The 23,529-nt window shown below is 47.1% G+C and overlaps 1 protein-coding gene across 2 annotated transcripts in view; it reads right to left on the bottom strand.

Moving 5' to 3' along the window:
• LOC144104547 (alpha-(1,6)-fucosyltransferase-like) overlaps positions 1-23,529 on the bottom strand; it is a 38,233-nt gene that overhangs the window by 11,851 nt on the left and 2,853 nt on the right. For both annotated transcript variants that reach the window (XR_013308570.1, XM_077637634.1), the window contains exons 2-4: positions 16,955-17,150; positions 16,036-16,121; positions 9,589-9,739 (exon numbers count right to left, since the gene is read on the bottom strand). Coding sequence is in view for 1 of the 2 variants with exons in the window: in XM_077637634.1 (XP_077493760.1) it covers positions 9,589-9,739; positions 16,036-16,121; positions 16,955-17,145 (428 nt within the window). In the remaining variant the exon portion in view is untranslated. The remainder of the gene's footprint in view (positions 1-9,588; positions 9,740-16,035; positions 16,122-16,954; positions 17,151-23,529) is intronic.

The raw sequence follows: 23,529 nt of genomic DNA, 5'->3' as shown, positions 1-23,529 counted from the left end.
CTTGTGTTGCCTGATTCGCTGATCGAGGTTTTTTTGCTTCGCCGATGTATGAGACCGAGCACTTGAGCATGGAGTTCTGTAAAGGATGTCCGGTTGCTTCTCTCTGGGGACGCGGCCTTTGCTGGTCGTTGAAGCGGGTTTGTGAGACACGCTGATGTCGTGTTTTTCGTAGAATGCGGGTCAGCGCTTCCCTGGCGCCCCTCATGTATGGAAGCACAATGCGAGCACGCTCTTTGTTTTCTCTTTGCTTTTTGTTTTTTGTACCTGACTATAAGTTCCTTCTGTCTGAAAATAAACCTCAGTTGATAGCCAGCGCTCGTATTGTCTCGTCCACTCGTCCAGTCGTTGTTTTTTGCGCTGTTATCTTTTGTAACTTCATGCACCAACTAGCCCGCCAACATGCCCTCCCTGACAATATTCTATCTCGTAGTATGCGATAAAGCATGTCGCCAAGTTACATTTGTTGACACGTCTTCGAAGTTCCACGATCAACTGATATGCCGGTTAATCTTCGTTTTTGGACGCGGGTGAAGGATGTGAAGCTCCGCGCTACCTCGTTAGGCTTAGGTACGTAAAAGCCTTGCAGTATTTGCATAGTCTCGGCGTAAGTCAACTCTTCAACTTTTCGTGGCGCTCAGTTTAACACGTCCATGGCTCTTGAGCCTAGTGCTTTTTTCTTCGCATCATCTTCGACACTGTTCTTTTAAAAGTAGGATTCGATCTGAATGATGTACGAAGACCGCTAATCGCTATCGGCGTCGAACTGCGGAACTTGATAAGTCACTGCAGCTCCGATTGACGTTTTCAATGGGATGGTCCGTGACTCCTCGCCACTGTTATGCCACCTACACTAGTGGTTTCTAGGCAAGAAGCAAACGGAAGGAGAGCTGCCGGAAGGCTGGATAAAGTTTATTCTCGGCCAGGATAGATGAGTACGTGTACAGGATGACCACATGTCCTCCGCGCGGGGCACCTCACATGACCGTTGGCGCCAAAGCGGGCGCTTCGTACAAACAAAACACGCAGCGGCCCTCAGTCCCTAAGGAGCGCATGGCGGATCGGAGCGCACACCACGCACTTGATAGTTTTTGTATACTTTTGTTAGTGCTTCTAATGCTCCTGATGTCCGTTGGCCATTGCTTATTTTCTTCCATGCTGTGCTTTGATTGCCATGAAGTGTTCTGTATTTGTTGAATGGCGCTGAGTTTGTCTTACTGAAGGGTAGATACTTTGGCTTGTTGGTTCATTTCAAGGGTAGAATTCATAGCGCAAAAGAAAAAGACAGGGACACAGAAAGACGACACCACACAGCGCTAACTTCCAACAAAGATTTATTTCGTAAAAGAAGGGTGGTTTTTATATACTGACTTATCATACAATTACTATCAAACCACAGCTAGCAAAGCATATGAGACAGATTTAAGAGCTCATTTGGCAACAGAGCTACTGAAGGGCTACTCACACAGTCATCTTCCAACAAGGAAATCCATTCCGCTTCAATTATCTCTGGTGTTAAGCGGTTTTTGTGCATTTTTAAGACCACGCATTTTTTAAAATCTTTGTTGGAAGCTAGCGCTCTGTGGTGTCGTCTTTCTGTGTCCCTGTCTTTTTTTTTTGCGCTATGAATTCTGCCCTTGTCTTACTGGCTTTCATTTTTGAGCTGATATGTGTTCAGTTCAGTGTGTTGTACCAAACTGAATGCGTTATGGCCTGACAGGTGTCCAACTGAATTTTGTTTTCAAACTGCTGCCTAACTGTACACAGATGGGGCTGGGCTTCGTCAAGCCGCAGTTAGGCAGCTTTTACCCGTCACCCCCTCTTTCTACTTGAGAAAGAAAATAAAGTTTTATTTCATTTGATTACTGCGTCGTAGCCGGCGCGCTCAACTTACACCGCAGCAGTCACCATAGTGCATCTAAATACTTCAAGCATGTCTTCACCATTTCATGGTTGCTAGGAGATCCTCTTCATTCATGCTGCTCCCATCTTTTACAGGAAAAGTTGAGCAAAAAAAAGAGGCAGAGAAGGCAGCGGTTTCGTAAACGTTACATCGCAAGCCGAACAGCAAGAGAATGGCCGATGGCAATGATGACCGCGCCCTTCGCAATAAGGGTGGAGGTCGCTCTTCGTGACTTGAAAATTCCTACATTAACTACCCGCCGCGGTGGCTCACTGGTTAGGGCGCTCGACTACTGTTCCGGAGTTCCCGGGTTCGAACCCGACCGCGGCGGCTGCGTTTTTATGGAGGAAAAACGCTAAGACGCCCGTGTGCTGTGCGATGTCAGTGCACGTTAAAGATCCCCAGGTGGTCGAAATTATTCCGGAGCCCTCCACTACGGCACCTCTTTCTTCCTTTCTTCCTTCACTCCCTCCTTTATCCCTTCCCTTACGGCGCGGTTCAGGTGTCAGAAGATATGTGAGACAGATACTGCGCCAATTCATTTCCCCAAAAACCAATTATTATTATTATTATTATTATTATTATTATTATTATTATTATTATTATTATTATTATTATTATTATTACTACATTATCTACTCGCACAAACACAGCACCTTCTTTTCTTTTTTCACAAAGCTTACGACATTCTAGTCTTAACTATATCGACAACTGTGCTAGCGACAACTGATAACTTGCGATACAATTATGGCCAAGGGCTCGTTTTTTGCTGCGAACGCGTCAGTTGTGCCATTAACTACACCATACAAGACTAAACTTCATTGTTCAACCTGACCCTTACATATTTTTTTAGACAATCTACTATAGACTGTCCATAGACTTCTGTCTATAAAGTCTATACGCTTTCTATAACAAACCCTAGAGAACAGTCTATAGGCAATACAAACCCTATAGACAGTGTTTAGAAAATCTATAGATTTATGGCTATACACTTCGTAGACCTTTTTCTATAGACAGTCTATACACTATGAGTAGACAAAAAGAAATATCTATAGGAAGGCAACAGGGTCTATAAGAAGTCTACAGAACGTCTATAGAACATTTTTGTAAGGGTAATGGTTCGCGTAGCTTTTCGCAAATCGCTAAACATACAAGTAGCGCCATCTTCCAGTCATTAATCACAGAACTACGGATTCTATGAACTGTCTTAGCGACCCCAACAGAATGCGGCTATCAAAATAGCTGCAATGCGCCATCGAGCTGAGTATTTCGAGCGGGATTCAGCCGCTCAATAATAATAATAATAATTGGTTTTTTGGCGGAAGGAAATGGCGCAGTATCTGTCTCATATATCGTTGGACACCTGAACCGCGCCGTTAGGGAAGGGATAAGGGGGGGAGTGAAAGAAAGGAAGAAGGAGGTTCCGTAGTGGAGGGCTCCGGAATAATTTCGACCACCTGGGGATCTTTAACGTGCACTGACATCGCACAGCACACGGGCGCCTTGGCGTTTTTCCTCCACAAAAACGCAGCCGCCGCGGTCGGGTTCGAACCCGGGAACTCCGGATCAGTAGTCGAGCGCCCTAACCACTGAGCCACCGAGGCGGGTCCAGCCGCTCAAGCTGTATACAAATTAAATACAAACTCGACAGCGCACGTGCGGACGCAAACCTCCAGCACGATGTGACGCACTTGCTCAGGCCGTTTGGCGGATCGATACATTTCCAGGCCTCAGACCACTCGCTTCCCGCGATCTACAAAAAAAAAAACAACAGACAAAACGCTTCTCGCTTTCTGCCCCGATATGTTGCAAGAAAAGCCGAAAGGAGGAGGGGGGGGGGGGTGGGGGGGGGGGGAAGGCTGGCGCCAGACTGAATCGATTCACTCAAAGGCGTTTGACCTCTCCGAGCATGGCGCCATAAACAGCCCCGCACTATGAAGCCGATGACAATTACGTCATTTAAAGAAGTATAGCTATATATATATAGTTACACGTTTTCTTCCCTCATGGTGAGTAAGACGGAATGCATGGATCACCACTTGATGTTGGCCTACGACCACTTAATAATTTATAACTAAATTTCTTTTTTCAAGCTGTTTCGGTTTCATCCATTAACGATGGCTGCAATGTCAAAGGAGGATTAAGGTGACGTGAGGAATTAAAGAAAAATGCAATATAACCGCTGATACGTCATTTGTCGCAATTCCGGCTCTTGGAGCAGGCAGCCTTAAGCGTTGCGACCAGTTAAATGTACCCATTAGTGACTAAACTGGAGCCTTTTTTAGATCATCCCTTACGTGACCTGAAGCCACCTTTCCAGTCACAGCCATTGTTCGGTTGATGAAATTGAAGGAGCGTCAAGAATAAATTTATTTATAAGTTATTTACCGAACGTAGGTGAATACCGCTTGGTTATCCACGAGTTCTAATGTCTAACGTATTTATTTATTTATTTATTTATTTATTTATTTATTTATTTATTTATTTGCACATACTTTAGCCCTATTGGGCTATTGCAGGGGTGGTTGTAAACAAAACAACGTAGAGAAACAAGGTGCACAACAATGGCGAACAGCAGAGACAATGTGAGCAGAGAAAAAAAAAACATGCAAGAAAAGGCAATACTATTCAGTAGCCTCTAACAACAGTTTTAAGGGAAGAGAGCGCGTACAACCAGGTAAAGAATTCCAGCATTCGATTACACGCGGAAAGAAGCCGTACTTAAAAGTGTTCGTACGGGCAAAATAAGGAGTGATGTTTAGGCTGTGGTGACTTCTACTTTTAGATGGTATAGCTGGGATTAGATAATCATTTCAAGAGAAGAAAACAAGCACTCAAGAATTTGACGTACATGCCTAATTCACAGGATCAATTTTGCAGCGGTCTTGTATTATTAGCAAAAGCCGCATTTTCGGCTCTGTGGGAAGCGAGATTTCCCGGTAAAGCTGTAAGGCACGTGCGTGGTTTTTCAGATAAAAAAACGTAGAAGAGTCATGTTCACACCGGCGTCTAGGAAATTCCTCCCGATAAAAATGGAGTCTGCAGGCCGAACAATGCCCCCCCCTCCCCCCCCCCCAAACTGAGGCGGTGGAATACAGATACTCTGTCTAGCGCACCAAGAACACCGCGCGCTTACTCGGGTTATATTACTACCCACCGTTAGCTTGTTGCCCGTCTTGAGAAGTCGCTCGTCTGCATTTTTTATTTTCTTGTTCTATTTTTCTGTTATTGCCTCCATACCGCTGGATGACGCTGCTTGTAGTCACTTGGCGCCATAAAGATAACGCCGGCCCTTTTACACTTTCACGCGCCGCTCCTAGCTTCTACGAAGCTTACCCAACGGTGCGGTCGTACTTTCTGCCTCGATTCGTAACTTCGTCCATTTGTGAGCTGTTACGACTGGAAGGTTGTCAGTCGCACGTATCTCACAGGCTGCGCTGGTTCGGAGCTCGCCTTTGCACTAAAGTTCTATTAGTACATAAGGTGACCAAACGGAGGGTTACAGGCACCCGGAATTCGCTCATAGTTCGGATGGCTGGGTTAGACGTGCTTACATAAAGTACGTAGCCTCTCCTTCCCGATAGCTAAACGAATACCGGGCAGTTTGTAACCGCACGAAGGCATTTTCTCGCTGGACAATCTTGTCTACCCGCCGCGGTGGCTCAGTGGTTAGCGCGCTCGGGTACTGATCAGGAGTTCCCGGGTTAATTCGAACCCGACCGCGGCGGCTCCGTTTAGATGGAGCCGAAACGCGAAAAAAAGGGCGCCCGTGTGCTGTGCGATGTCAGTGCACGTTAAGGATCCCCAGGTGGTCGAAATTATTCCGCAGCCCTCCACTACGGCACCTCTCTCTTCCTTTCTTCTTTCACTCCCTCCTTTTGTCCCTTCCCTTACGGCGCGGTTCAGGTCTCCGCCGATACGCGAGACAGATACTGCGCTATTTCCTTTCCCCAATTTTCCAACGTTCAATTTTTCGATCTTGTCTACAGCCTACATGGTGTATGCATGCTTTATAGCTTGCCCGCAGCCTCTGCCTCAGCAATGACCTAACATTATATCTTCGAATTGTTTCCTTGACCGACCGCTTCTAGCGGTACTGAAGCCGGATTCCGTGACAGTGGCGTACGGCCGAAGAAAAAAATGAAGTCCCAGGATGCTGCCGGAAACGACGCCACGAATGCCCACCTTTTCGGCGCGCATTGTAAAAGGACCTCCCGTGTTTACAATCCACACACCCCGCTCACAGGCGGCTGCCCCGAAGCGCAAACCGGCTGTTCGCACTCTCAGTTGTATCAGCTTGAGCCGAACCAGTGCAGATCGCATTCAGTTGGCCCCATTTGAAAGCGAAGCCGACAGTTGTTTGAATTGGTTTGGTTTATGGGGGTTTAACGTCCCAAAGCGACTCAGGCTAGGAGGGACGCCGTAGTGGAGGGCTCCGGAAATTTCGACCACCTGGGATTCTTTAACGTGCACTGGCATCGCACAGTACACGGGCCTCTAGAATTTCGCCTCCATCGAAATTCGACCGCTGCGGCCGGGATCGAACCCGCGTCTTTCGGGTCAGCAGCCGAGCGCCGTAACGACTGAGCCACCGCGGCGGCCCCTAGAGTTGTAGTAGTAGCGGTAAGTGGCTACAGCAAAGCAAGAAACGACGAGCACGGACAATAAGGACGGCCTTTTACACCTGCGCAACGGTCCTATCTCATACGCTGTAGTCGGCACCTTTATTGCGCTGGCAGAGGGACTGGGGGCATGCTTTTCAGTAAAAATCTACGCGGTCACAGTTTCATACTATGCTAAGGGGAATCTGCGCTGCCAAGGTTTCACTGCAATTGTTCCATTCGGTGACTCAAAACTGCTTTTGTCAGCCGCTTGGGCCGCTGCAAACTCTGTTACACATTGTGCATGCGCGATTAGATACCCGCGTTTGGCTGGCAGCATTCATTGCCTAGCTTCTGTCGGCGTAGCCCAGATAGCTGACGCACGGCACGTGCGCCTTGGACAGAGCGGAGAGACTCAACCATTAAGCGCCTGAAGGTGGCGCGGATAAGTACTAAGAGTACTACCCAGAACTGCTTGCTCTTCTCGCTGGGCAGTGTGTTATGGCGCTGCAATCGGCACCGCAAACTTAGCGCAAGATCCCTATAAGTAGAACGGTGAACGGCTTAGCATATACCGCCCCCTGATAGCAAACGAAAGTATTGGCGTCTCGCGCGTTGCCGATGAAATGGAATCACAACCTCACGACCTTCACTGCAACGGGAGATTCTCAGTTGTCACGTCAATGAACTGAACGACAGCGGTGCGCGCAGAGTCTCTTAACGAGCGCTGCCCACTACACTAGAGCACTCGCAGACTAAGAAACACAAAAACCCTATCAGCTGGCGACACGCCAACCGCTGCCACAAGCTTCACGCTGCGCACGTTTCATTCAGTCGTTACAAAGCAAGACCGGTCGCGTGTCAAGGCCTAATACCCGCACGTATCTACGCTTGCACGATGGACCTCAATGGCCTCGCTCCAGGCGGGTTTGCCGAGCATTTCTCTCATTCGTTTCCAATCTCGTCCAGGACAGATTCGGTGAGCAAATATCAAACTGCACGCCACAGCGAGGTTCCTGTGGCGGTGTTCGCTTATAAAAATGGTCTACAGACCGTCTATAGACTTGCTATAGGCTCTATTGCCTTCATATATATATTTCTTTTTGTCTATTCATAGTCTATAGACTGTCTACAGACAAGTCTACTAAATGTGCATGGCCATAAATCAATCGATTGTCTATAGACCGTCTATAGCATTTGTATTGCCTATAGACTGTTCTCTACAATTTGTTTATAGAAAGTCTATACTCGTTATAGACATATGTCTATGGACAGTCTATAGACTGTCTAAAGAAATTTGTAAGGGGTTGTGAAAGGCAGTGAAAATTACACGCCTGCAGAAGCAGCACGGCTTGCACCTTCCATTTCCGTATACTCACGAAAAGGTTTAATTCCAGGAACGTCGTGTCAATGATAATTAACCGAATATTTTTTATAACTACGCTATGCACTTCTCTAACCACGCCTGCTTCAAACTACCAGACTTGTCGAAATTTATTCGTACTAAAAATTCTTTTGACCATCAGAAAATACTATACACAAAGTCTATAGACTATCAATTTGAATTTTTATAAGGATATGCAGTCGTAGTGTCGCGTGACGTACACGACGTTTGTAAGAGCCATTGTGAGACGGCGACCCGCCTTAACCGGATGCCGAATGACTATAGCATGGCTTCCACGCCCCACGTCACTCCTATGAGCGGCGTCACAATGATACCCGACTTGGCCCCTGTATTCGGAACAGAGAATCCCCGCCCACACCTACCACAAATACGCTCCCTCATGTCCACGTAACCCACGTGACCGGAGATGGAGCAATCGAGAGACCACACGCACACACACCACTTGACCTTGCAAAGAATTTCTTTACACAACGTATTGATGTTCTATGTAGCGTATTGTCTTCGGCAAGCGCGTGGCTTTCTTTTTACAGTCTATGATAGTCACTATACTCGGATACAACTCAACAACAAAGCCCCAGGTTCCCTTCAAAAAAGGACCTCCAGCCAATGGCGTAAACCGATTTTCATGACATCGTGGTTAATCTAATTAAGCCATGGTAATTCCCCTTTCATTTGCCACACCTTGTGATTCCATGGTAGCAGGTCGAAAGAGGTAGGTTAAGGGGCAGAATCAGTCGACGCCATTGGCTGGAGGGGCTCCTTTGAGGGTCATTTGCCGCTTCTTTCTTGAGTTGTATCTGGCCGTGAACATCCGAAGGACATCATTTTTTTTTAGCGAAAGGGGAAGTTTTTTCTCTATATAGTCCATAAACGTTTTACAGGCACTATACGTGCTGTCAATGGGCAATATTCTTTTTTAAGAGCGCGCAGAGCTTTCCGCTGCGACATGCTACGCTGTTTACGACATAAAAAGTGCCGTACACAAATACTGTCGTGTAAGGCCCAGCGCGATCTTTGTTGAAGCTGCAGTTGCAGAACTGGAACTATTTGGCCATAGATGTCGGGAACCACTCCAGCGCAGCGCTGTTCCAGACAAAAGAGTCATTCGTTGAGCTAGACGCCACATGTTCGAACACGGAAAGAGACAATGCCGCAGGAACAGTTCAAGAGCGCCGCTTAACAAATCACCCTTAAGTGATGCTACACACCGGTCAAGTAAAGCCCCCATTCTGCAATGCGGGAGCATGTAAGGAATGAGTATTGAAGCAAGTATTAAGCCTCCCCAGTCGGGTGTTTTGTTTCTTTGCTGCTGACCCCACACCACGGAGTCTAACTGCTGCATAAGAAGACCACTGTGGGCCAACGAAAACACTTGACGGTAGCTGGCCACGGTCTGCACTAGGCCCGCGTGGCTGGACAGCGTAGATAGATAGATAGACAAAGAGGAGGAGGGAAAGGCAGGGATGTTAACCAGAAATGGGTTCCGGTTGGCTACCCTGCACCGGAGAAGAGGGATTAGGGGACTAAAAAGAGGAAGAGAGAAGGGAAAAAATGCATAACACACACACACGCACAACGCTGTCACAATTTGTCACTCAATCCAGTCGCACTCAAGTAGGCAAAGAGTGCCTTGTATGCCTTGAGGGCATACAAATACAGCGTAGACTAGCGTCTGTACATACCTGAGGTACTCGCGTGCTTTGACGAGTGTCGCGGAAAGTCGGCTGTCGCTGTCGTGACCAGAAGCACGAACGTGGCGCACCAGGAAATCCCGCATGCCGGCAATGGCCGCCTCAAGCCTGGCCAGCCGCTCCACATGGCGTTCCTTGTCACCTGTCGGGGAAAAGATGACTGAATGAATGAATGAATGAATGAATGAATGAATGAATGAATGAATGAATGAATGAATGAATGAATGAATCAATGAATTCTGAGGACAGCAGACTCGGTGGCGAAAGTCAGGGGAAAATTATGGAGGTACACATTATTGATGACTGGGTAATCTACATAGCAGGCTACTCCACATGAGGATGATACAGAAGTGGAGCATTCACAAAAATTTCACGGGCACCATACGCGCGCAGTGGATTTCCACAACGCACCTAAATGTCCCGTGTCTTTAAGAAATTTCGACAGGACGATCGCCGCACGTAGCGCTGAGACCGCATTATACACCAGGATCGAAGTATACTCGACAAATACAAATTCATGGCTCTGGGCAGCTGAAGTGCTGCAATGTACCACGCGAACTTCCGTTCCACTGCAGTGCTGTGCCATTTGCCAAGAGCGCCAAGTTTCGAGACAGCCGAATAAACAACCGCTGTTATCTCAATATCCGTGGCGCTTTCGCTGGGGGACTGACCGCGGGCGCAGCGCATCCCATTTGCTTCCAAACAGTAGATTTGGAGTAAGACCCTTCCGTGCCTCCGCCAATGGGAGAATCTTGTCGCAGTAGCCAGGACGGATATGCTCGTGCTTCGTGCAATAAGCACACCGCATAACGAAAGCTGTCTCGGCTGCCTATTCCGTAGTCTGGGTATTTCAGGTACTCTGCCGGTTGCGATTCGTCGGTCCCTCTTGTGGTTAATTTTCTGGAACCACGGTCACCTTACGAAGGCGGTGTGTCGGGTATTTGTATTTGTGGTATTTGGTAATGCCTGTGGTATTTGGTAATGCCATCCATCGCTCCACAAGGTTGCGAGCTGGAGACAGCCGGTGAAGGCTTTGCAGACGATAGGAATTGTAGATCCCTGTTTGGAGGAAGTGGTCTGCCTGATTCTGCGGGGATGCAGCCTTGAACATGCAGACTAAACGACGCGATGCGCTGATACGCGTAGGTGGCAAGGATCGATACGTGACGGCAACCGCCGATAAGCCGAGCAGGAGTGAAGCCACTGGTGAAATTTACCTTAACATTACGTGCATGTTGCGCTAAGCAGGCCGGCGCTACATAGACATCCGTTGGTTCCGGAGCGGAGATGCTCACGGCAGCGCTGGAACAGAAGCTCTAATGCCACTGGCGGACTTTGTATTGCCACGTAATGCCGACGGCAGGCAGTCCACAAGGAAGGAGGCCAGACTTGCGTCAAACTCGAAAACTGCTCACAGGGCGATCTTGCGCGCGCAAGCAGAAACGGGGCTTCAGAGGCCGCGAGCTATACTGTGCTCGCCGGTCGGTGAAGGTCAGAATGATGGCGTCGATGGCGGCGCTCGATTTATAGGCGGCGACGAATTTTTTTTAAAGAAGGCGCACCTAAAATGCCGACAACATTTTGGTCGCTCCTCGCGTATCAAAAGAGTAAGGCCGCACGCCGCCAGCAATCAGTAAAGAGCTTAATCAAGCTACAAAAAGAACAAACAACGTTTCCCACCACTACCCAATCAGCACAGGTCATCTTATTCATTTCAGAATACTGCGGGCCACTGCTTGGCCCAAGCGGCGCAATACTGGAAATATATTGGCAAACGCTGGCCCTACAAAGGACCAATGTCGAGCCAATTACCTGTGTTGCTTGGGTACCTGCCTCTTAAAAAAGCAACGACCCGATGCTGGCACTTCAATGGAAACGCCGATATTGAAGTAATTGCTAGCGGAAGCTAGCGGAAAACACGGGCTGGCGAGAGGTATCGCGTACGCTGAAACCAACTATTCCGGGTTCGAACCCGACCGCGGCGGCTGCGTTTTTATGGAGGAAAAACGCTCAGGCGCCCGTGTGCTGTGCGATGTCAGTGCACGTTAAAGATCCCCAGGTGGTCGAAATTATTCCGGAGCCCTCCACTACGGCACCTCTTCTTCCTTTCTTCTTTCACTCCATAAAAACGCAGCCGCCGCGGCCGGGTTCGAACCCGACCGCGGCGGCTGCGTTTTTATGGAGGAAAAACGCTAAGGCGCCCGTGTGCCGTGCGATGTCAGTGCACGTTAAAGATCCCCAGGTGGTCGAAATTATTCCGGAGCCCTCCACTACGGCACCTCATTCTTACTTTCTTCTTTCACTCCCTCCTTCATCCCTTCCCTTACGGCGTGGTTCAGGTGTCCAACGATATATGAGACAGATACTGCGCCATTTCCTTTCCCCCAAAAAACCAATTATTATTATTACTCCTATATCCCTTCCCTTACGTCGTGGTTCAGGTGTCCAGTGATATATGAGACAGATAATGCGCCATTTCCTTTCCCCCAAAACCAATTATTATTATTATTATTATTATTATTATTATTATTATTATTATTATTATTATCACGGCCCCGAAGTGCCTAGGCACCATCTAGGCTACGGCAGCATTCCGCAACCTGTACAAAATAGTATTCGAAGTTGTCAGCGATCATGACGCGTTGTGCCAGCTTGCCAATTTATAAGACCCCCAAGTTCACCTCGCTCGATGGAGCTTAGGTCTCCAAGAGTTCGACGCCTTTGCCTACACCGCTGGGCGCAAGCACACCCATGCAGACTGCCTGTCACGCGACCCTGTCGACGCACCGCCGAAAGATGACGACGCTTTCTACAGTACCGATAACCAGCAACAATTTCATGCAGCAGGAAGCGTCTTACCCTTGAGATACAACTCCTCACGGAGTATGGATAAGACGCTTTGACCGCAAAAACTTAAACATTGGGAAAGGCCCTGGAAACCCGACAATGCCAATGAAACGGAGGTACAAGAGTTAACCTTCAGCCACTCCTAAGTCATGACTCCAGGCAATGAACTCTTGCTGTCCCATGCCGTAGCCAATAATTTCCTTACATAGACCCCAAAAAATCCGTATTTGGCGGGTTTACCCTGCAGCATATTAATGCGAAAGCATTACACACACACACACACACAAATATATATATATATATATATATATATATATATATATATATATATATATATATATATATATATATATATGCATGTTGTGTCGCGTCATGTGCATGTTATGTCGCGTTAGCAAAAAGTGTCCGCAAATTTTGTCCGCACGATTATGCCGTTCTGTGGAGATAAATGTGCGAAATTTTGATTGCGTTAGGTAGTGCGTGAGTAGATCTTGAAATCGGAAAAGTTGGGTTGACGAATAATTAATTAATCAACTAAATTAATAAATAAAATTGGCGGTGGTCTAGCTCTGGTTAAACCTGTAGTGACGCGATAGCTACAGCCGGCCGAGTGGAACTTGCTCAGTTGAATTACAATGTCAGTCTTTCGCCGCTCCGTTTCGCTGGGCGTTCCTTCTTATCTTCGTATCACTTGACACAGCGCATGCGCACAGCTATGGCAGCTCGGTTTTGCCGGCGCGCCGCGCCGCCGGCAGCAGCAGCTGCTCCGCACCACGTGACCAACCACGTGGAAGCGTGGCGGCGCCAGGCTGAAGGCTCGAAATGCTACCGTAATGTAGCTATCGCAACAAAATAAATGCTGTATTTGAAGCCGGTTTCGTGTGGCTGATTAGATGAAAAGCGATGTAAATGCGTAAGAAGGCTTACTTAGTGCTAAAAATAAACTAAAAACAAAAATAAAGTAAGAAGAATTAAAAAGCTAGGAGGAACAAAAATAAATAAAAATAAAACTTCAAATAAGAAAAAAAAACAAAAATAACAACGGACAGAGAAAGAGAGAAAAGGCTTTCGCATTTCCGCTTTAGGCAGACTGAAGTGCAATCCTGTAGTTTTTGTAAAATCCCTGCGGATTTATTTCTGGGTTACGTTTAAGCATTTTTTTATTATTCCTTCCTGTCCATCGGGATTAACGACGGCCGAAATGGCGGAGTTTTCTAAGCAATACGCACTTGTTTCAAGTGTCAGTGGTCCTTTCAAGCAAGAAAAACCCGTGATGAAGGCTGTGTGCCATTCCTCACTTAAAGTTATACGTGTAAAAAGAAACAGTTGTGTACGTGCAGAGGAGGTCGCGTTTAGGAGGATCCGGGTCGGGGTTGCCCTCACACCTGCCGTCACTCGGAAGTGACCTCAGTACCGAGATTTGTTTCCTCGGCCAGGATATCCGATATCTAAACACGAGGACATTGAAGCCGACATTCATCACTTACTGTGGGACTGCCCTGCTCTCAAGCCTACCAGGATCCGGCACCTGAAGGTATACCGGGTCTTCCACCGAGCAACCCTGCTTCATACATTGCCTGGACGCAGGGACCGTACCATCGTTCTCTACTGGACTTCATCAAATCAGCTAGCCTTTTCCATTCATTTAATCACTACTACATCTTTCATCACACCTTCGCCCATCATTGATTCCCTGGGGCAATAAATTTCGCTTAAAAAATAGTTGGGTAGATGACGCGAAGAGGAGGCGACGAGCTGGCGCCTCATTACGTCGCTATCCTGGGACGCCTGGTACCTCCTCGCCGCAAGAGCGCGGGTTACACAGTCGCAGTGCCCAGGTTCCAACCGGGCCGCGGCGGCCGTATTTAGATGGACGCGAAACGGAAAAACGGCCGCGTACTGTGCGATTTCAGCGCGCTTTAAAGAACGGCACGTGGTCTCAATTATTCCAGAGCCCTCCGATACGGGGTCCCTCAAATACCATGCGTATTTATAACCTTCAGACATCAAACCCCGCAATAGAGAATTCTTTCAATTCTCTTTTACCGGAATGAGGCAGTGATAGTGGCCCGTTTGGTACACATTTTCTTTGCACAACCACTTACAAAGATACCGGTAAAGAAGTCTATTTTCTGACCGGGATTATTCGCGTAACATCCCGCGACGATTTGAAGGGATGTTGGTAGCTTGCTCAGATGCATGCCTATTTATGTCTCAGTGTTCAGGCTCGAGCGCAGAGATCGCGGAATGAACGCTGTTGAGACGCAGAACGAGCTCCAAGCGCGATGCCTAAAATGGCTGGCCGGTTTTTGTCACAGCTTCTTCATCGTAAAGACTGCAGAACTTCGCAGGGGACCCATGTACAAAAACTGCCGGGGGCACTTCAGGAACTGACGGGCGAATAAGGCGAAAGCATTGCAATTCTGTTCTAATTCTATTCCAATTATATTATATTCCTTTGTAGTTCGTGCAGTTGTGAATATTAGTACTGACTCACACGAATTAACATTTCGTCGTTGCCCGCCTTCGATGACGTCACACCATTTTGACCAATCACGAGTTTTTTAACAACGCCACTTTTTGGCCGACGTCGGTTATTCGTGTCGGTAAGTCATCTAATGCGTCCGCGTTAATATGCAGTACTATGCATGATTGGGCCAACACTAAAAGCAGAAAGCTCTCTACGCGCCAACTGTTGGCAAAGATAGTCAGCTGTGTACAAACTAGAGAAGTTTAGAAAGAAATTTCCCAAGCAGCAAAGATAATTGGCAGAATATTGGGAAAAGAGATGGTTTCACATTGCTCCTTTGTAGGACCAGCCTTTGCCGATACAATTCCAATATTGGGCAGATATTGACCATCATGTAACGCCTCGATTGAGACCTTTGAGGAAATAAATGAATAAATGATTACCTGTGCTGCTTGGGAAGGTTCGCTCATATGAGTAGCCTCGCGCTGGCACTCAGCGTCGCGATCAGTGAAACCAAAGCAGTAAGAAAACTCCGCGTATAAAGCTCTCGGACAGTGAAACTAAAAGCTGAAGTTAAAAATTAAACAATGATTTTGACAAACCGCGGGAACGTGCCGATTTTTTGCCACAAGGCAGCGTCCTCATCTCCTAACGTCGACGGGGTCGATGGTGGCTGAGTGGTTGCGGCGCTCGGCTGCTGGCCCGAAAGACGCGGGTTCGATCCCGGCCGCGGCGGTCGAATTTCGATGGAGGCGAAATTCTAGAGGCCCGTGTACTGTGTGATGTCAGTGCACGTTAAAGAACCCCAGGTGGTCGAAATTCCCGGAGCCCTTTACTACGGCGTCCCTCATAGCCTGAGTCGCTTTGGGACGTTAAAACCCCATAAACCTAAACCTCATCTGCTAACCTCCAAGTGGCGGACACAAAAGGTACCAGGTTTGGAAGCGGAATTCCACGACTCATCATCAAGATGCAAGCGCAGCTTACAAAACATGAGGGTGGCCTGCAGAGCAAAACGAAGGAGCTGTATCTGTTACGGTTCGGTCTACTAACTTGAATTCTACACACTGGGTGTCGAAACCAATCGCAATAAATTGTGCAAATGGAGCAGAGCCCCTTACCTGTAAGCATCGTGGCGTCGAATGCCTTGCCGTCGACAGGGGACGAGATGGCCCGCGTGCTCGGTGCCGGAGATGTTTCCCTCCACCTGAAATTAAACGCACTCATTAAAGGGACACGTAGAAACGTTTGCGACTTTGTAGTGCAGTCGAGTAGTACGGACTCTCGCAGAAAAAGTGTTTCACACTGCAAAACGTGAGTGAAATATGGCGCGGTTGGAGCCAGCAATGTGACAGTGCATCTACCGTGGGAATCATGAAAAGTGCATCCTTGGGCAAAAATTAAGCCCAATGGGTTCCCTTCTAAGCCGTGTAGTGGTGGTGCTTTCATATACAACTCAAGATGGAAGCAGGCAAGTACCCCTCAAGAATACCCTCGGGCCAGTGGCGTCAACCGACTTTCCTGAGGTCGCAGTTAATCTGCAGTTAATCCCCTGTCACACTAGCTCGACAGGCAGTGAGATGAGGCCTAGAGACAGGCCTCTGCCCGTATCACTGCTGTATAGTGAGCTAAGCGAAGGGAGCCAATTGTAAAAAAAACGGATTTGACAGAGTGAAAGTTCAGATGATTAACTACGAATTAACCTCATCACGAAAATCGGTAGACGTCAATGGCTGGAGGACCTCCCTTGAGGGGCACAGGCCGTCTCGTTCATGAGCTGTATCCGACATTAGTAGCACCACAGGAAATCTCAACTTTCCGAGTGGTGAACGTAGGGCCTGGTTCGTTCAAAAACTTTCGAACACTGACCATGATTACTGAGCCACAAAGCATGATCCAGAAGCAAACACAGCTGGCCCGATCAAGGACGAGCTTAAGAAAAGAGGGCACACCAGACATCGAATCACTCTTTAGCCCAGCGTGTGCGAGAAGTAAGCTTTTGAACGACAACCTGAAGGAAAACTGCTGATTTACACTTACTGTCCCGGTGACGAGGCACCCAACAGTCCAAATGCTATGAGCGGAGACTCTTCCCTGTTGGAGATGAGGACTTCGTACCGGAAGCTGCGGCACGCAAATCCGGAAATTACGAGCCAGAGAAGTCCCAGGCACATCAGCAGAAGCACACCGCTGACCAGCTTTGCCGATAGACGGTTCTTCATTCCGAACATCCTGGCTATAATGAAAGAGAAAACAAAAAAAAATGACAGTGGCTCAACTTGGCTAATCCTGGAATTCAGCGAAAAGCAAGCACCGTCGCTAAGCGTCTCAGGCTCGTCCATGGCAGCTCCGCTACACGTTCTTCTTCTGTTGTTGCCAGGAAAAATGAAAAGGAAAGTGCACAGGCCTGCCCATTGGCTCAAGCTGAGCCCCAATCGCTACTACGTGCAGAAAGTAGGACAGTTTAAAGATAGGATAGAAAGATGGGATGAAAAAGACGCGCGCTATAATGCCCCGGGCCGATCCCGGAGGCAGTGCAATACCGGGCCAACCGGTGGCGGAGGTGAAGCAACCTTCAAGCACTGCGCCACATTTCCAAAAATATTTTGGGTTCAAATGGGACCCGTATCAGATATTCTAAAACCGAAAACGGGCCACGGGGGCTTCGAACCCGTCCAACCTCCGCTACACGTTCGCGACACCCGTTATATATACCCATACGACCACGTGGCTATGACGTGTATCACATGGTCTTATGTCACCCCCAACGGTTGCCATCACGTGGTTTCACATCACCCCATCAGATCCTTTTAAGGTCAAAGGTCACCCAATGGCGAAAACCAAATGTAAACTGCATGTCAAGGAGCAAGGTCAAGGGTTCGACAGCATAACCGCACCACATATGGTCATACACGGCTATCCTTGGTTGGGCTGAAGGTCGGTCAATGTCGTTGTGCTGCCTACGCGAAGACTGCTTTACCTAGCGTAGCGAAGCTTTTCGCTTCAAACCAATGTAACAGACAGGTTATGCAGTGCTACTTGACGCACCACCCCAAAGAAAATGGGCGGCTCTGGTGCCAGCAGCATCCTTACAGCCATAACGACATATGTACCAGAGTTTTTTGCTGGCTTTTATTAGCCACGAAACTCCCTACTAAGCTTCATAGCTGAACCGAACCGGTCACTACGACAGGCGCCAAAGACTGCAGCGCCACATATATTTCAATGCCTGTCACATCGTTAGGTATTCAACGACAGCCTTTTGCAAGCCCTCTTAGTTTTCTTGTTCGTACCTATGTGGCGCCACTTATGGGGAGCGGTGCTTACGTCATCGGCACCGCACCCTATATAAGTTACGTTACAGGCAAGAAAAGAGCTCCTGGCATGGGCGGTGCAGAAACTTGCTCGTCCATTCCCCATGATATGTCGCTGGTTCCGGGCCTCTTTTCCCTCTCTCACTATGCCTGTATATGCGAAGCACGCACGAAGTCTGTGGAAGGAAAGAAGGTAAAGACTGTATGGCTGGGATTGTGTCCAGGGAGCACTGGCGTGAGGGCAGAAAGCTGCCGTTCTGCTATGAAAGAACCCTTGTACATGGACAGAATCGCTGCGTTAGAACTGCACATAGACTTCGCATAGCATAGCACATACACATAACAAATACACAAAGACTAAAGAATGCCCACAACTTCCCGGTTGCTGATTTGTTTTATTCATTTTCTTAGTTAAAATTAGAACAAGCCGACCCTTCGCGCCTACTTTGGGGGTTAAAAAATTTGGGAGATACTGCTTGACTGGCGTACGATGACCAGCGATGCTGCAAGCCGAAGACGAAAATTCCATCAATTACATGAAAAAGTCACTATTCAAGCAGGGTTAGTGGGGCATGCCCACACCATGTGGTACACGTCCGGGAACGCGCAGCAGAATGCGGGCACTCCCCGTTAAAAGCCGGATTAACATAGGGCACGGTACCGCGTTGGTATATAACCGAAGGAGGCAACGCTGCTGGCTAAAATTTTGTTAGCCCTTTCGCAGGGGGATGAAAGCGGCTATGCTGGATTTGATATAATTGAATAATTTCTGAGATACCCTTTCTTCATGGTCTCTGCCCTGAAGCTTGAGTCTTGATGTGGTTGCCCTTCGTATAAATGCTTCAGTAAAATTATTTGATTAAAAATTATGACTACGGTTGTCCACACCGGTCTGAAGTCAGGGAGGCTTTTTTTGTTTTTCGTCTCACGTTCGTCGTTTCCTAGCTCCAATAGCAAATATGTGTTTATACACTTTGTGGCTTTCAAACGAGAATTTGTGTTTTCACACGATGAATTGATTAAAAGTGCGAACAAAGTGGCTTTTAAGTTAAAATACTAGCATGAACTTTTATGTAGAGTTTACAGGTAAAAACGAGAAAGGAGCCAATATACAGAAGATACTGCAAGCGATGAAAAAACTTTGTAAAGCAACCAATATTCGGACTGTCGAAGGGAGAGGTACGGATCATTTACTCACACTTTGACAGACACCGATGCGCTCTGTTGTATGCGACCATTGTATTCAAGAAGGGGACAATGAGCTCTGCGCGTGCTGCGTAGCCTTCGAGGCTCCTAAGGGCACTTATCGGTGATAACAGTGCCTACAAACATTACGGCCGCGGGAAGCAGGCCTCTGCAAGCGCGAAATAAGCAAACCAAAGAAAAAAAACAATACCGCTGGAGGATGCAGCCCGATAAAAAGCTGAACGCCCATTCAAAGGCGATATCGTGTGACGATTATGTCATGCGAGCGGAAGCACACTTAAGTACCAGACATCCATTGTTTGGCTAACCATAGTATCAGCAGTTACTCAGTGAGCCAAATATAGAAGCAAGTGATCTGGCGACATGGACCTTAGCAGACCACGCTGTTATGATGACCGCTGTTATCACGGAAGATACAGCTTTACAAAGTTCCAAGTTACACCCTTTTAAAATCGGAAGGCTCAGAAACAGGAAAATGTCCTTTGTAAGCAGATTTCGACTAATAGTGCAATAATTTGGCCTAATTTGTTGCGCATGATGCTGAAACGCGCTAAACTTTTTACGAACGGAAACGGAACGACGACATAACGCTGAGCGCGAACTGACAAACTCATTTTTAATGGAGCAGGTTTCCTTTTATACATGGCGTACGCAAATGCCACCTGTGGGACACAAAAAAAAATGAACCGACATTCATTTCAAGTAGGTCAACACAATGGTACAAACTCATCCATATAACCTAAGTAGTTCCACTTCTTTTGCTGAAAGCGACAAAGACACATCACACAGCACACGTGCGCCTTAGCGTTTTTCCTCCATAAAAACGCAGCCGCCGCGGTCGGGTTCGAGCCCGGGAACTCCGGATCAGTAGTCGAGCGCCCTAACCACTGAGCCACCGCGGCGGGGCTTACTTCTCAACATAAGTTTCGATTCCTTTTCGGCGAGTCACGTTATTTTCGAAGAATAAATTGATTTTTTTCTCGGTTAGTTAATGTCAACCCTTTGTGGTGAAAAGTCATCCAGAGGATATCTCATTTGTTTCAACCTTAACAGTTTATTTACCAGTATTTAACGTGCAAAATCGTAGTACTTGGAGCTGTGCTTGCAGAAAGAATTGCTATCGTCATTAAAAAAGTAATTCGAGCAACAGCCAAAACCCTAAGTGGAAGTTAACCTGTGAGAACTAGCTTGAGATGTTATCTTCGGTTCTTGCGCTGGGTTCAGCGACCGGGCACGGCATCACGTGGTCTTCGTGTGTAAGGCAGAATCGGAACTGCCGCTGAATAATTGAGGTAGCCAGAACAAGGTATACTTTTTCGCGACTGTACCCAAGCAACACAGGTAATAGGCCCAATATTGGAAGATGATGGCATTGCATTGGTCTTTTGTAGGACCAGAATTTTCCAATACATTTCCAATATTGGACCGATTACGTGCGCTGCTTAGGAAGCAATTTTTCATACCAGTCTCTAGCGTGAAGTCCATAAGCCTATTTAACCAACTAACTGCTCAAAGCGGGTGGTGGTAGCGAACAAACAGTGCTTAGCTAACAGGTGCCTATAAAGTGAACAATTCCTCAGATCACACAACTATGCTATTTATCGGACAATTTCACCGTCGCTTCACGCCCCTCTCTTTTCTACTCAATTGATTTCTAAATTCAAATAAGCGTAACCCGTACTCAAAAGCCAGCTAGATATGTCTTGCGTGCCAAGAATGCTCATGCCTGCCGTTAAAAGCGATTTTTCTTTCATTTCATTTCTCCATTCTGCCTGCTATCCTTTATTTCCGCTGCCCCAGCTCAGGTGTTTCAGTATCCGTGGCAGATGCCGGGGGTAGCAAAAATCTTTTCCTTCCTTTTTACTGTTATTTTAATAAAAAAAACCACTACCACCAGAAAAACGAAATCAGCATACGTTTATCGCTATTTTTACGGTTTAAACAAAAAGTTCCCACCCTTGTGATAAGTCGTTTATCTTCTCTTAGGCTGAAGAAGTCGGCGCGGAACAACGAGGACAAGCGAGACAATAAAATAATAATATTATTAATAATAATAATAATAATAATAATAATAATAATAATAATAATATAATAATAATAATAATAATAATTGGTTTTGGGGGAAAGGAAATGGCGCAGTATCTGTCTCATATATCGTTGGACACCTGAACCGCGCCGTTAGGGATAATTGGTTTTGGGGGAAAGGAAATGGCGCAGTATCTGTCTCATATATCGTTGGACACCTGAACCGCGCCGTTAGGGAAGGGATAAAGGAAAGGGTGAAAGAAGAAAGGAAGAAGAGGTGCCGTAGTGGAGGGCTCCGGAATAATTTCGACCACCTGGGGATCTTTAACGTGCACTGACATCGCACAGCACACGGGCGCCTTAGCGTTTTTCCTCCATAAAAACGCAGCCGCCGCGGTCAGCGAGACAAAGACGAGAACTTCTTCAGTATGCATATCAACCAACTAGCCCAACTTTCTGCTCTCCCTTCGGCTGCTTCAAGAGGCGCGCAACTTTAGACTACTGTCACTGATAAGTACAGAACTGCGCGACCTGATGACGCCACTCTTGGCAAACATCCGCACAGCACGCGGAGATAAGCTGTAGTCAATAACAGGGAAGCGTCCGTCCTTTGCAACTGCGCCCAAGTATAATACATCAAGTATTACTGCTGCACGAAATATGAATGGAAGCCCTCAATTCTGACCCAAAAACTAAACTTGTTCTACTTCTGGGTCGAGCTCGAAAGGTATTAAACCCGGTTTTCTCGTCAGAACAAAACTGTAAGAAAAAAAATTGTACTAATTTGTGCTTACAAATGATTAGTTCATTCCGCAGCAACAAGGTTCTTCTCAGGTAGCCCCAAATATTAGAATGTTACATAACTGTGCACATCTGTACATGGCAGGAATATTACACGCTAGTATGGTAGAAATGGGACAGGAAAGTGAGGTTTTTGACAATACAAAAACTGAACAAGGAGCCTCAGTTTAACGGTTTGTGTTACGTTAGAGTTGGTGATCCATTTGAAGGGTGCTTCGGCACGCTAACAGGAACGTCATCTTTTCAGCGCCTTACAAACTTCGAAAATTATGCTTCTTGGTACGCAGTCGGCGAGAGTAGTCTGCGGTAAACAGCACAAATGTTTTTTTTTTCTTTGCCAAATGCAGTAGGCGTGCCCAGTAGATCTGCCTCACTTGCGATCAGTTTTACGCTGGAAAAACTGGCAGGTGCATCAACAATGACCGCTTGTGAGAGAACACAAACTCTGTTGATGCTGACAGCGCAAAGTACCTGCCAGCGCTCTGGAAAGGATGCCGTTGTTCCTCGGTTATTTTTTTTTGTTTGCTTTTTGGAATAGAGTGACTTCAGGCAGAAAAAAAAATGCCAACTGGAAAGGAACACTTCTGAATCTCCTATTATTCTTCGTTCAAGGGTTAATGTAAGCGTTTGTGAACCATCCATGACATTGCTTAAACGGGTGGAGACACCAATTTTTTGGTTGGCGCGTTCTTTGTTTCAAAGGTTGTGCATTGCCCCCACGCAGGACGCGTGACTATATGCTCCGCGATTCATACATGCGCGGTAAATAATTTATTACTGCGTTATTTATACTGCGTGATTTCGGTCTCTGTTTCTGAGCCCGGGAATGTGCTATCAGGTTACACCAAGGGAAGTGCACCAAACCTGGTCACGTGGGCCCCAAAAGTTGTGCCACGCGTAGTGCGTCGTCTGCATACCAGCGCCTTCCGAAATAATAATAATAATAATAATAATAATAATAATAATAATAATAATAATAATAATAATAATAATAATAATTGGTTTTTTGGGGGAAAGGAAATGGCGCAGTATCTGTCTCATATATCTTTGGACACCTGAACCGCGCCGTAAGGGAAGGGATATAGGAGGGAGTGAAAGAATAATAATAATAATTGGTTTTTTGGGGGGAAAGGAAATGGCGCAGTATCTCTCTAATATATCGTTGGCCACCTGAACCGCGCCGTAAGGGAAGGGTAAGAAAGGAAGAATAGGTGCCGTAGTGGAGGGCTCCGGAATAATTCCGAAATGCCGGCCACACCGCGATATGCC

This window comes from Amblyomma americanum, chromosome 9 (genome assembly GCF_052857255.1).
Source record: "Amblyomma americanum isolate KBUSLIRL-KWMA chromosome 9, ASM5285725v1, whole genome shotgun sequence".
Classification (NCBI taxonomy): Eukaryota; Metazoa; Arthropoda; class Arachnida; order Ixodida; family Ixodidae; genus Amblyomma; species Amblyomma americanum.
This window is presented reverse-complemented; position numbering and strand designations above follow the sequence as displayed.